At 36.1% G+C, this 14,911-nt stretch overlaps 1 protein-coding gene across 1 annotated transcript; it reads right to left on the minus strand.

The window, feature by feature from the left end:
• Positions 1 to 6,909: 6,909 nt before the first annotated feature.
• LOC144444554 (uncharacterized) lies at positions 6,910 to 12,245 on the minus strand. The gene is made up of 5 exons (XM_078134007.1): positions 12,160 to 12,245; positions 11,010 to 11,128; positions 9,830 to 9,975; positions 8,150 to 8,276; positions 6,910 to 7,473 (listed from the first exon to the last, which is right to left on the minus strand). The coding sequence occupies exons 2-5, from the start codon at positions 11,112 to 11,114 to the stop codon at positions 7,075 to 7,077; spliced, it is 777 nt and encodes a 258-aa protein (XP_077990133.1). The 5' UTR covers positions 11,115 to 11,128; positions 12,160 to 12,245; the 3' UTR covers positions 6,910 to 7,074.
• Positions 12,246 to 14,911: the final 2,666 nt, after the last annotated feature.

The following is a 14,911-nucleotide window of genomic DNA, read 5'->3' on the forward strand; positions in this document are numbered from 1 at the left end:
GATGTATGGCATCTTGATAGTATGACATACAAGTCAATTACTCTGCCTTCTTCATTCTTCACAACACAAAGTGAGAGTTGGTAGACTGTCTTGTACAAGTCAGTACCAAAGGAAGTATCTTCACCAACGGCGAGTGCCTTGCATGCTATCTGTGGTAGGAGGTATGCAAAGTCCTTAGAAGAATTCCCAGCTTGCTCCTTGCATACCTTCGAAGAAAAACGAAATATCTTTAAAAAGTGTTTGTTGTAAGCTTAATATAATAATGTCATTGCATTCCAAGGCATCTGGTCAATGTGCAGTGGGTTACAAAACCATAGACAAAAACAAAAACAAACATCGATCTGTAAACTTTGAAACCTAAAATGAAGTCATTCAGGACAGTAAAATATATTAGTTACTTTGGAATGGTAAATTAGGAACAAGTGCAACATTTCGATCCATCTAATACAGACCTTGGTCACACCATGATTCAATTATCCAGCATTAATATCTCTCTTGTCTTCTAATTAATGATTCTTAAAACCATGAACAATACAGTATATTCTCCATTATCTCATTCAATTTGGTAATCTGTAGTCAAGTATTATCTTTCAACAAGGATTTAGATGAACACAGACTGTGCCCCCCCCCCCAACTATTAATTACTCATTTACTTATTACTAGCATTTTAATTACTCTCCCTTGTTCTGCATTACCTCTTCACAAGATTTAAAAGAAGTGTCTGTGATATGCAACAAATTGCATTTTTTTTCTAAGTATTTGAAGGAAAAAAAGAACATCATGAAGATAAACAGAATAGGTGCCAAAATGTTGCCTGAAAATCTTCAGTTATAACGTTTGACCAACGTGTAACTTAATTCTTCCTTTTGTACACTTGTATAACTTACTGCTATCGACCTGCAAGGTTTTCAAGGGGTAAATAGCATCTCAGTAAATTATTCAACTTTTGAAATCTTGTAAAGAAGCACTACTGCACTTGACATGTGTTCAGGCATTTTTCAGGATTTCCTGCAAAGGTTTATGGGAAAACAGTTGGTAATGACATCACAAAATCCATAATCTCTATGTCCTAACATTCTTTATAACTTTGCAGATTGAACAAATAATTATGCAAGACTTGTACAAATAAATCATCACATAATAATACAATTGCCATAATTCTAAATTTAAAATTTTGATGAGGAAATATGAAATACTTATCGAATTTTGATACTTACATTATTGGATGTTGTTACTATTTGTAATACAACATTTCTTCTCAGTCCACACACTTCAATATTACTAAGAATATCCACACTTTCACCACAAACTGTCATTGACCTAGCAGTAGACTCGCGTACACTGCAATAGTGAAAAAAACCCACAAACAATCACTGAATTCTTAAGTACGAGTCATTTTATCAAAGACATCTAGAGGCAGTTACAAGCAAAAATTCCATACATATGTATATGTGACAGTACAGATTCTGTCACATGTTTTGTGGTGTCACATTTTTAATAAAATCTTGTCAGGCGTTTACTTATTTATCAAAGCGGCTCAAGCTGAGCTTATTTTATGATTGTGAAGTAAAACCAATTCTCGTACAATGTTAATGTTAATATTTGCCTTCAAGTTCAATGGTATTAGAAATCAGCTGCTGGCTTTGCTCGCATAGTAGTATTTTCACTTTAGTGCAATTAAACTGAAAACGTTAATTGCATCTAAATGATATGCAAATGATGGTGGATTGTTCCTTGCTCATGAAATTGCATGATCACACAGTGAGATTTTTACGGAAATTTGCTGTTTTGGATAAACATATGTAATAATAACAGAACTGCATACTGGGTGAGTGTGAATGTCGGTACTCAGTGGTATTTGCACGAGTGCTTGCAGTGTTTTCTGTTGCACTTTCACATTCTACAAATATACGTGATCATGGTACAATCATAAAGAACACTGTAAGTAATTATGCAAATACCAAAAAAACATGACACTTGCACTCACACATCATAGGGTTCTGTCATATTATTCAATCATACAACAGAGAATTTATGACACTAGCTGTGCCAAAATGAGGCTGTCATGTTAAACAAAACTAAACTGCCCTCCAAATAATAAATAAATAAATGCTCCATGTTTGTCCAAAATAAATACATTGACAGTAATTAGGGTGCAAACAACTTATATATCTGACCTGTCTGTGCAATATCTGTAACAGATTTCATTTTCAATCCCACCATTATTTGATGAAAACAATGAACAGACATCAAGAACTTGAAAGTGACATAATCCCATGATGCATGAGTACAAGAATGGCGCACTCAAGGTACATGTATTTGCATATACACATATGTATGTGCTTGCGGTGTTCTCTTCAGTTGTACTTTCTTAAGCATAGTGAAAAAACATATCAAAAGTGTTTGTAACCCCAAGTACCCACACTGACAATCACACATCACATGTTGTTAATATTATACAAGTTTCTAAGACAAAACTGTAAACTTAGCAAAAACACACTCCTACCTACCATGCATTTGCGAGAATTTTTGCATATCGACTGCTCATTTGCATACAGGTAATATGCAATTATATTTTGGGTATTGCACTACACCATGAGTGCATATATGTGTGCATTGATGAAAGTAATCACTGCCAGTACATACATGTAATACACATTAGATATGTACAATATATGTACTACATTATGGGACACTTACTTTATAAGAAGGTTGGTTTGTGTTTGTGCAGCAGCGGCTCGAATTATTTCCACCATTAAATCATCCAGTAGGCATTCTGTTAGATTTGAACTCTTGAGTGCATGGATCCATCGAACGAATACCAACAAGGCTTCACCACAGCAGGTCTACAATCATATTATGTAGATAAGATGGAGATATGACATTAAATGAATGTGTTTACAAGCTTAAATGTCATGTCATATCTATAAGGGAAAATAAAAAAAATTGTGTGTTTCCCTGACCCTAAACATATTTTTAAACATTTAAAGCAAAAATATCAGAAATTCTTTGTCTTCTTGACCTTCAAAATATTAAAAATTTTAAAAACGGTAAAAATAAATGAAAGCAAAATCCCAACCTACCTACCCTATTCTCTGAGGCCATGTCATCGGAAACACACAATAATTTTTTTTTCGCCAAAGTATTGACATGATGTCAATTCTTGGAATGTACACAATCATACTTTATGGTTTACTTTATGGTTATTATACCACAGAACCCTATGACGTGTGAGTGAAAGTGAAGTAGATTACACATGTATATGCATGAGTGCTTGAGGTGTTCTCTGCTATAAAATAGTAAAACACTTTCACAAGTGTGGTGACTGAAAGGGAAGCATAAAACACTGTAAGCATTCTTGCAAATTCTCTTAAGTACACACTCCCAGGCACTCAAGCATTATGGGGTTCTGTTATTATTACAATATGTTTACCTAAAACAGCAAAATTGCAGTAAGAATCACACTGAGCAATCATATGATTTTGTATACAAGGAACAATCGTACATTCATTTAATTTGTTGCGTACTATTTGCAAACGTGTATGCAATGTTTTCTGTATTGCACTGCATTGCAAAGACCATGTTGTGATAATGTTGAGTGATGATGGTTGAATGTACCAAAGTCAACCCAGCTGTATAATTGACATCTAGTATTGTATAGGTTAATTGCTACATGTTTTTTGAAGCATTTAGTCCTTTGCACTTCCAGGGCTAACCTCTAGTCTACCAGATCCCTATAATTATACCATGGGTTGACTGGGACACAATGGGTTGACTGGGGCAAAATACAAATGTAGATGTAGTGGTTTGAATCTTGCTCAGAGACTTTGGCCATTTAGAAGCCAACAGTAACAGCAAGGCCCAAACCTGCAGATTCAGCACTTGTTCACCTTAACCAGTGGACCATCAATCATGACTCATCCACATATTGACATCAGGATCATTTAGAAAAGAAAATTTACATCATGAAAACGATGTTAGAGGGCAATTTTCTACTCATTTCAGCTAGGACACCAATACAAATACGAAATATTTATCGAACAAGACGGTGCTTCAAGTTCAATACGCCATATTCTATTTATAGGAAAGATAAAAGATTTCCTAATTTGGCCACTAGGAGTGCTGTTTGCACTTTGCCAAATCTAGTATGCCTTCTTATGGTGATTATCTGAGAAATGGTCGCATACATGTATTCAGTAACCGGAATATTTCGTACTTTATGATAGTACATACTTGTACGTAACTAACTTACAGCTTCAGCAGAAAGCATAAGGGTAGCCTCGTCTTCACTATCCATATCATTATCCTGCCAGAATTGTTGTAACTTTATCAGGAACTCATCTTTACCTAAAGAACCATCACCCACCTCATCTGTAATGAAATGTCCAAATAATGTGCTAATATTAATTATAGAATAATCGTTTGCAGTAATGGACACATGCAGGAATGTATTAAAACTAATTTAAAAAGTATCAGGTAAAATTGGAAAATGTAAGTTGTCATGCCTACATGGGCCATAAATTAATCTACCCAACAATAGATAATTATGATTGTAGTGATAGAAACTTTTTACCCGAGTAAAAAAAACAAGGAGCAGAACCAGATATTTTAAAAGACACAAAGCAAGTATATAGTATTTTATATGTAATAATACATATAATAGTCCAGAAAAAATGCCATATCTCATTTTAACTTTGTATAATTTATTATACTTGGCAAAAAAGTTCAAATTTTATTTTTTTAACTATTTCATTCATCTTCAGTATTCTTTATCAAGGAAAAAAACACAGTATGATACAACACACAATAAGTGTTACAATGGAGAAGTAAACAGAGAAACATGAAATACGCCAACCAACTTCTATTCACGAAGTTCTTGAACTTGAAGGGACTGGGCAAAAAATTACAAGGGTGTGATGTGCGTGAAATAGATTGACCTTCCCAAAGAACTTGAACAAATATTACTCCCCTCCTGTCATTGCAATATCTGTGATCGATCAAAACATATATTTCACAAAATGGTGAACCCCCCCCCCCCCCCAGCAAAAAAATAAAAAATAAAATAAAATAAAAAACACTACCAACAACAACAACAACAACAACAAACATAGGGGGGGGGCACGCTTCCGACAGTCCCTAACTTTAACAGGCTTCATTGACTCTCAGACCACTAAAAAAAACACTTTTAGCTCTGGTCTGAGATTGTCACTTACTTTCTAAGCACCGTGTAATGTATTTATGATTCACCTCGATACCATTCCAGACTATCATGGTGGCAGCCAATACAACGTCTATGTGAGAGGATCCAAGTATATTGTACGCCCTGGTCGAGCTCGAAACTAACCATTGGAATAACATAGCATTTACTGTGTGATCGTCCATTCCCAATGGATAGCAATCCATTCTCAAACTATCAACGTGTGTCTTATTCCACTGATTCGAGTCTGATGGGTACTGTAAGGGGGAGTGATTCTTGGGACATTCGTACGCCATTTCACACATTCCCAAACTATACTCGCTGCATTCGTTAACAGGTACGTTGCCATCGCCAACAGCCTGTGATTTGAGGGATTCACTACGCTCTGTAGTACCTCCGCCGTCCCCATAGTCCTCGTCGCTGGACCACACTTCCATGTTTTGATCAAAACGCGACTGTCTCTGTCAGACGATTTTCAACTTCCCGGTCTACTTGACGTGACCTGTCTCTAGAGGGCGCTATAACGATTGGGCGGAGGTCACAGGTAACACAAAGGCACCAGAATGTTTCATCACATCGTTTGGTGAAAGCAAAGTATTGAAACTCAGTTTTATAATATTTGTCATTTAAAAAATAGTGGATAATTATATAAGGGCAAAGTTATGTGTAAAAATTTCAACATTTATTTTTCAATTGCGACTGTGGGTTTTTCCCAAAATTACTCATATTGTTCTATATTTTCAAATTTGTGCCTTCAGTACTCAAATTCGATGAAAAGATATAAATACATCTAAATAAATTATCCTTCCTGGTCTATAGATGTCACCTGTCTTTTAGAGGGCGCTGTAACAGTTGGGTGGATGTCTCCAAAACATGCAATAACAAAAAGCATCATTTAAAGTGGCCATATGGATGATGAGGATTGGGATATTTATTTTGGATTTTTACTTGAAAAACCAATGTGAAACAACATAGACCAAGTCTGTGTTTCATTGTAACTCATTACATTGCAAAGGGCTCAAACCGTGTTAAAAAAAAAAAAAAAAAAAAAAGTTTGTTATTGTACGTACAATAGCAAACATTTTACACATTTATCAATCTTAAAATTTGTAATTTATTGGGCTACAAACAAGGACTTGGCATATGTTCTTTCACATTGTTTTTTTCAAGTAGGATGCCATGATAAAATGGTTTTATAAATTCAAAATCCAAAATAAATACCCAATTTTCAGCCATATGGCCACTTTAATGACAACACACAAAGTTTTGGAGCTTGATTTTACAGTTAACCTATAATACTAAGATAAGGAAAAGGTCATGTGTATTGTCAGGATGGCGAACACAATTCAAAATGTTAGCTATGATTGATTAAATAACATCAGCTGTTCCTCAAGACTACAGGCAGGCTATACTGGCAGATTTGTTAGTATCATTAGTAAAGTTCTCTTCAGCATTAGGGCAACGTAAAGGAGATGAGGAAGAGACACTCGAGCAGAAACCGTGGTGTTGTGAGGAGAGAAAAAGAATTGTCTATCATGTTTATTTTAACATTTTTATTTTGAATCCTTGAAATACAGGAAATTAAATCTCAGGATGTAAGAAAACACTTGGGTTGGATTCTCACCACCGCCTTGGGGAAAGAAAGCACACATCAGGAACAATTCACATATCTACCAGTTGGCACGTAAGCTCAGCTGGTTAGAGCACTCTGACTAGTGTTTAGGGGATGTGGGTTCGATTCCTGCATGCGTCACTTTTCTTTCATCATTTAAAACTAATTTAGAAAAAACACTGTCATGACATTTTTTCACAATGGATCCCATTAGACTGGTAATAGATCTGTCACATTGTTCAACAATCAATCCCTCAGTATCCCTTTACTCCTTGAGTCTTCTTTTAAACATTATAATAACAGCCTTGATGGCAAGATATAGCACTGTCATAGCATCCTTATCAATATCACCAAAGTTTACCCGTTGATACATTAACACAGATCTTTGGAGTGGATTGGAAATCGGTTGCTCTGACATACACTCCAGTGTACTCCGTGATATGTGACATCGAGATAGGATCAAGTAAGAGTCTACCAGTCTACCCATTTTATCCTGTACAACATGAAGTGAGAGTTGGTAGACTGTCTTGTACAAGTCAGTACCAAAGGAACTATCTTCACCAATGGCTAATGCCTTGCATGCTATCTGTGGTAGGAAGTGTTCAACATTGTCACCTGCATACCCACAGTCTTTCTTCCATATCACCTTATTTGATGAGATTTTCTGTGAAAAGACAAATGATACTGGGTAAGTTCTAGGTTAATTGTGATACACAAACAAATGACTATCTCAAAGTGAATATATACATACTCATGTGTGCACACACACATGCACGCACACACACACACACACACACACACACACACACACACACACACACACACACACACACACAATGTACGGACATATGTATGCACACGCACATACATACAGACAGACACACACACACACACACACATACATACCTCCATACATACATACCTCCATACATACCTCCATACATACATACATACATACATGCATGCATACATACATACATACATACATACATACATACATACATACCTACATACATACATATATACATATACATACATACATACCTACATACATACATACATACATACATACATACATACATACATACATACATACATACATACATACATACATACAGACATACATACATACATACAGACATATATATGTACCTACATACCTATCATGTACGTACGCATATAGACAGGCAGGCAGGCAGACAGAGACAGACAGGCAGACAGACAGACAGACAGACAGACAGACAGACAGACAGACAGAGACACACACACACTGCAATTGTTTAACATGAAGTTGGACCGAAATCCATTATCATAATATTAGCAATATCAATGATACCTACTTCAACACAGTTTGTGATGTGCAGTACACTGTTGTCATTTATACATGTACCCAATGCCTCTACATTATTTTGTATCATAACATCCTCTCCATTAATTCTCATGCTCCTTCTGGTAGACTCACGAATGCTAAAATAAGAAATGAAGTCAAACATTAATTTCAAGAACTTTGTCAGATAAGAATTAGAAGCTAGGTGTGAAATACAATTGTCTGACAGCACTACACAAAACGTTAGTCCATTTCAAAAGAATAGTCTTGTTACAACTTTATGTCTCCTCTGATGAGATAACATTAATGCCCGAACCTGGGATTGAAACCCTGGCCTTTAAGACATGAACGATAAATTTAAACATGGTGTCAGCAAGCATACCCCATTTTGTGAACTAATAATTAGATATTATTCTCCAATATTTTTCTTGTTTGGCCAAGGAAAATATGAATGACCTAAGGGGCCTTGTCACTACGAGTCGCTAGATGAGTCATGACAAACCCTTTGGTCATGAGTATTTTCCAGCTGAATGAATATTGGGGAATAATATTTATACCTCCTCCCAAATAATTCAGGTAAAACCGGGGAAAATGATGGCGATTTAGAACGATGCAGAACCAGTGATGTAGACATGGGTTGTCATGACATAGACTGACCAGGGTATATAATCCATATTTTCTGTTCAAAGACAACATCTTGGCTTGTGCATCGTATAATCCCCACTAACTGAAGGAAATAAAGTTCTCCATGGAAATCTAAATATACATGTTTTACTAGACTCACCCCCTTGTTGTCCCTGTGGTTACCTAGACAGTTTCAACAAAACTCAGTTCTACAAGTCATTGCATTATTGTGAACTCATTTCCCATACAGTGGGCCCTCTAAGCCAATTTGACACGCTCACTGATGCACACAATTTCTAGTGACGCACCAAAATTTGGTGCTCCCCTATCTCTTACTATGTAGTGACTCACAAGAAATGTCAGTTTTTATCATTTTGACTCACAATGACAAAATTTGGCTATCATTAGAAGGCACACTGTTTCCTATGTAATCAAATGACAGTAATAACTAGTGCACTTCACCATGGTAATCTATGACACTGAATATTTTGTTAGATTCCCCACTTCTGTTTTCCTGATTCACACAACTAAATTAGCAAAGTAAACAGTAGGTTAGGTGCTCATATAGTAGCAATCAGTCCACAAACACATATACCGGTCAAAATTATCATTATACCATGTGCAAGTCAGGTTGTAAACCCCATCATTAATTACTATGTATCAGTTGCTTGAGAAGTGGTAATCTGTCATGTAGGTACCCACATCTTTCAACCTGTAATGATGTTTGACATGAACTCTTTCCCAGCATGCACTGCTCTAGGAGCTAGTTTCTGCATGGGCAAGTTAGGATTCAGTTTTCCTCGACTCTTACTTCAGGAGGTCTGCTAGTTAGAGCCCCCAATGGCAAAAATCTGGGCAACCAAGACTAGTGACTATGCCCCTATGGTTGTGTGAAAAGGTCCCCTATGTCACTTGTTGTCTTCCACTCAGTGACAAGGCCCCTTATGTTACTAGTCATCTTCCACTCAGTGACCCAGTCCATTAGTTCAGTGATCATTTATGTCAATCATAATTGATTGGCTCCCAATTCATAGAAATTTTGGAGGAATACCATGACCTTACTACTTACTTTATAAGAAGGGGTGTATCTGTATGTTGTGATGCAGTTCTTATCATTTCTACCAACAAGTCATCAAGTAAACATTCCGTAACTTTTGGACTTTTGAGGACCTGAATCCATCGATACAATACTAGTAGTGATTCACCAGAGCAGGTCTACGGACAAAAAAAAATGGACAAAATAAGTAGTTTGAAACAAAATTAATAAAGGAACATGTTAAATTCTATAAAAGTCCAGTTAGACATACCATTAGTACGCTTGTATTGATTACTTCTAGTATCAACTAATATTTGCTTTTGGGTGACAAAATAGTGCCTTGGTAATTTACTATACTAAACTTTGAAAAGTTGCTCTACTACACTTTTTATATTTGGTTTATAATAACAATTTGAAGGCCTCATTAATGACAGCAATCAAATACACAGTATATGCCTTGGAAACAGAAATCCCAAACTATTGTCAGTATTGATACAGAGGTCAGAATAGTATCAAAATTGAGTCATTTTAGAATCCAAGATGGCTGTCAAATACTGTGTTAAATATATGGGGTCAATGTCCTTTAGAAAACAAGATGGCTGTCAAATACTGTGTTAAATATATGGGGTCAATGTCCTTTAGAAAACAAGATGGCTGTCAAATACTGTGTTAAATATATGGGGTCAATGTCCTTTAGAAAACATGACAGTGGACCCCAAATCTCTTTAACTATTTCAGAAGGATTTAAAGCAAGCTTTGTGGTTTGGAGAGATTTTAAGAACTTTTAAATTAAGTGAAATTCATCCCAAGTGCATTTGGTTCTACAGTTAATAGTTCTGTCATAAGGGTCAAATAAAAGATTGCCAATTTTCTTGAAAACAAGATGGTGAATGCACTTCTTATGTTATTAAAAAAATAGTGCCAATGGCACTGTAGCACAACTGCATTTGGTTATTGCTATGGGCATGGTTTTGTTGCTAGGCATATTTGCATACATTTTTTTGGATCTTTATTCACTTACCTACTCATCCCTGATATCTTTGTAATATGCATCATTTCACTGTTGCTATATAAAGGGCATGGTCATGGTTGCTAGGGCCAGTTGTGTCAAAATGTACATTTAGAGAAATTTGAAATTATTAGTCCCCGTGGTGCATTCTACCCTAAAGGACACTTTGAAACAGTATCTATAAAAAACAGTAGTTATACTTACAGCTTGAGCAGAAAGGTTCAGAGTTCTTTCATTTTCCATCTTTAAATCATTGTGAAGCCAGAATTTGGTTAAATTGTCAATAAATGGATCCTGACAAAATAACATATCTGCACCTTCACCTGTCAATTAACAAAAAACGGTGACTGATCAAGACAAAATGAAGTAACAAGTTGATTTATGCCAAACTATACCATGCACAAGCCAAGTTGAACATATTCAAACAAAGAATATGGGATTTATACCCTTATCATAATCATGTTATAGCAATGCATGTCTACGACGTCATCGTGGTTGATCGTTTTCGGGGTACATACATTATGGGATTGATACCGCAGTTGATCTACGTCATGACAACACACGTATATCATTGTTTCTGTGGTTTTAAAAATACATAGTACATTCAAAATCACCAGTATTTTTCCTAATTTTACATAAATTATGCTTGCGGAGAGGTATCATTATATTATTCCCCAATTAAAAATACTCATGACCAAAGGGTTTTGTAACTGCTTGTCTGTGACTCGTAGTGGCAAGGCCCCTTATGCCACTTGTATTTATTTTCTTGGCTGAATGGAAACAAATACAGAGTATTATGTTCATGCGAGTTATCAGTTACAAAATATATTATTTGGAGGGGGGGGGGCATATTAAAGTTGAGGGCAATTCATCAATTCATTACAATGTACTATTGACGTTATAAATGATACATAGAATGGCCTAGGGTACACTGGTGTAATATTTCCATGTTGTTTGAAAATGTTCAGCACTTGAAAAACCAATGACAAAAGCAGCACACAAAAGGGTCTACTATATGTTGGCACCCTGAAATGAATTATGTGTGATTTTTGCTTATTTTATGTCTAAAAGGAGGGTTTCGGAATGAGGTTCATGCCGAAGATTTCATATTCTTTTTGTATGTCAACAAATGGGATATCCTTTAGTTTTATTTAAGTGCTGTCTAACAGTGATACCCTCACCACTTTCCTTCATCAAAGTTCCCCTTCCCCCTTCCCCCCCTCCCCCCAGAACATTTCATTTTAATTAAAATGAACACTTCTTCTTACTAACATTCCAAATGACGAGACAAGCCATCATAATCCACTTTGCCTCCATCCCAGGCTGCCAAAGTTGCAGCTAACACAAGGCCTACCTGGCCGTCTCCATGGATACTATCTGCTCTGCTTGATCTTGTCACCAACCATTCCTTCAGTACAACGCTTGTCACGTAGTTATCCACTCCCAAAGGAACAAAATCTAACCTCAAACTGTCAACGTGTTTTTTAGTCCAATGATGCGAGTTCGATGGGTACTGCAAGACTGAGTGTACCTTAGGACACACTTCTAACTCACACACTCCGTGTTTATATTCACTGCACTCCTCGGCCGAACACCGTGGCCGATTGTTGTCATCTCGAATAGAAATACTTTCATCATCCTCGGGGTCAACACCCATCGTCTCTAGATCTGCGGTGAAGGAATCGGATAACGCGGCCATATCACCGCCACCCCCGTACTCCTCATCACTGGACATTATTCGGCGGCGAATGAAATACGTCCAGAACGTAGGGGCACGGTTAAAGAATCCATGAACGTATTATTGATCACATTGATACAGGAGTTGACGGTCCTCCGCATCCAGCCCCCATATTTCACGTGTGTACGTACTTGTTCATGTATACCACAGAGGGCGCTGTACGCTTGGTTCGTGTGATGCGCGGATGGTCGTACGAGCGAGTGTATACGTACACTAACGCGACGATGGTCCCTCACTGGCAGGCTGATACTAGTACGGGGATTGTATTGTATTGTATCGTATCGTATCGTATCGTATTGTATTGTATTGTATTGTATTGTATTGTATCCTATCGTATCGTATGTATGTATGTATGTATGTATGTATGTATGTATGTATGTATGTTTGTATGTATGTATGTATGTATGTATGTATGTATGTATGTATGTGTGTGTGTATGTACGTATGTATGTATGTATGTATGTATGTATGTATGTATGTATGTATGTATGTATGTATGTATGTATGTGTGTGTGTATGTACGTATGTATGTATGTATGTATGTATGTATGTATGTATGTATGTATGTATGTATGTATGTATTGTATTGTATTGTATTGTATTGTATTGTATTGTATTGTATTTATTTCATTTTCACCAAAGTATAAATACGTGTGCGTATATAGAATACAGACACCATAGACAGAGGTACCAAAGAGATTAGACAAAACAAATAAAAAATGTTTCTAATAACTTAACCCGACCGCCTAGTTTAAACCTCCGACCCTAAACATTTGTTTAAATATTTAAAACAAAAGATGAGAAATTCTTTGTCTTCTTGACCTTAATGCACGTCTGTTTTCGTTCACCAGTGATGTCTGTACATATTTCATCAAACTATCACAGACGAGGTATTCTGATCGACATTTCGTTTGTTTTAAGGTCGAGGCAATATTTTTTTCCAAAAATAAAAACAATTAAAAGGGGTAATATAAAGATGAAATAAAATTACCTACCCTATTTTCTGAGGACATCATTACCTCGATTCAGTTTGAAGTGAACAACATAACTCTCTGGAAGAAATTTAAATATCCGAAAACTCGCCAATCTGAACATTCATTATTTATTAATATAAACATTAAACGAAACATGTTTATCAGATAATTAATTCTTACACATTTTATCAAAGAGTGGAAAAGTAAATATCAATATTCAAGCAAGTCTATATAATTGCAGAAATTTTCTTTCGAATACAACGCGGGAACCACTGTTAAGGTCTGCTTGTAGATAACTCCAAAGTGTGGTGTCAGTTATACGTCGAACATCTGTGTTGGCTTTGTCTTGAATTTGATCCCACGTACGTACGGCTGGAAAACCTCTGGGTTAGTACCACGTCCACGTGATCAATATTGGTCAACAGGTACAACCAATGAAAATAACTCTGAGAGGGTGGAGATATTGCATACAAAGGTCCAGAAAATATTTATTATGAATCACCGTGTTGTTACTTGGTAAATGTTTGAAAACATTAAATGTAAATTGGTGTAGTTTTGATGTAAATTAATTTTAAAGACAATACTCATTCTAAAATTACACTGATCTAATTCATAACATAACAAAGTCCCTGATTTGGATATTCAGCTACCTTTGTCATTTAGAATTTTAGAAAATGACAGCTCCCTTTAACTACAGGTAATGACATCGAAATATACAGCAAACAACAAACTGACAAGTAAACCGAACTGGGTCCATCGAAGCTCACACGTACAAAGGTCACACAAATGTCCCACTGCCTATAGGTACAGCCTGACGCCGACGTGCTCGTGATAGTACCTTTATGCAATGTAAGTTGTTTTGTTTTTAATTTATTTTAATTCGATGACAAAAACTAATAACGCTACCTCGAGTCAGATACTAACTTCAATTACTAAAAAGTGATGCTGAGCTTGGTTGAATATTTTAGGAGAAATCGTCCTTAACGGTAGGATATACACTGAGAATCCGACATATATCAAAATGTCCTTCAAATGACAAGATTGTTGCCGCCAAGATACTTTGTTAGCCGCATCATATTGTATTAACATCAATATTTAATAGACTGTAATGACATACACATGTCGTCGATTATCCTACACGTAGCTCTTGGCGAACGCTTCAGGGGTCACTTTTATATTTTCAATGTACTGCAAGTATATAGGTATATACATTCCATAACAAACACAGTTCACTATGCAGTCCCTGACTATTCAGCACACTGATAGACATGATAAACGAGCTTGACCTAGCTCTTATCAAATTCAACATGGTTATGAGCACAGTAGTAGTATAATCCGACATACATTTCGTGAATGTATTCATTCGTTTTCTGTCATTCTACTTGTCGAATCAG

The sequence above is a fragment of the Glandiceps talaboti genome, chromosome 13, assembly GCF_964340395.1.
Source record: "Glandiceps talaboti chromosome 13, keGlaTala1.1, whole genome shotgun sequence".
Taxonomy (NCBI): Eukaryota; Metazoa; Hemichordata; class Enteropneusta; family Spengelidae; genus Glandiceps; species Glandiceps talaboti.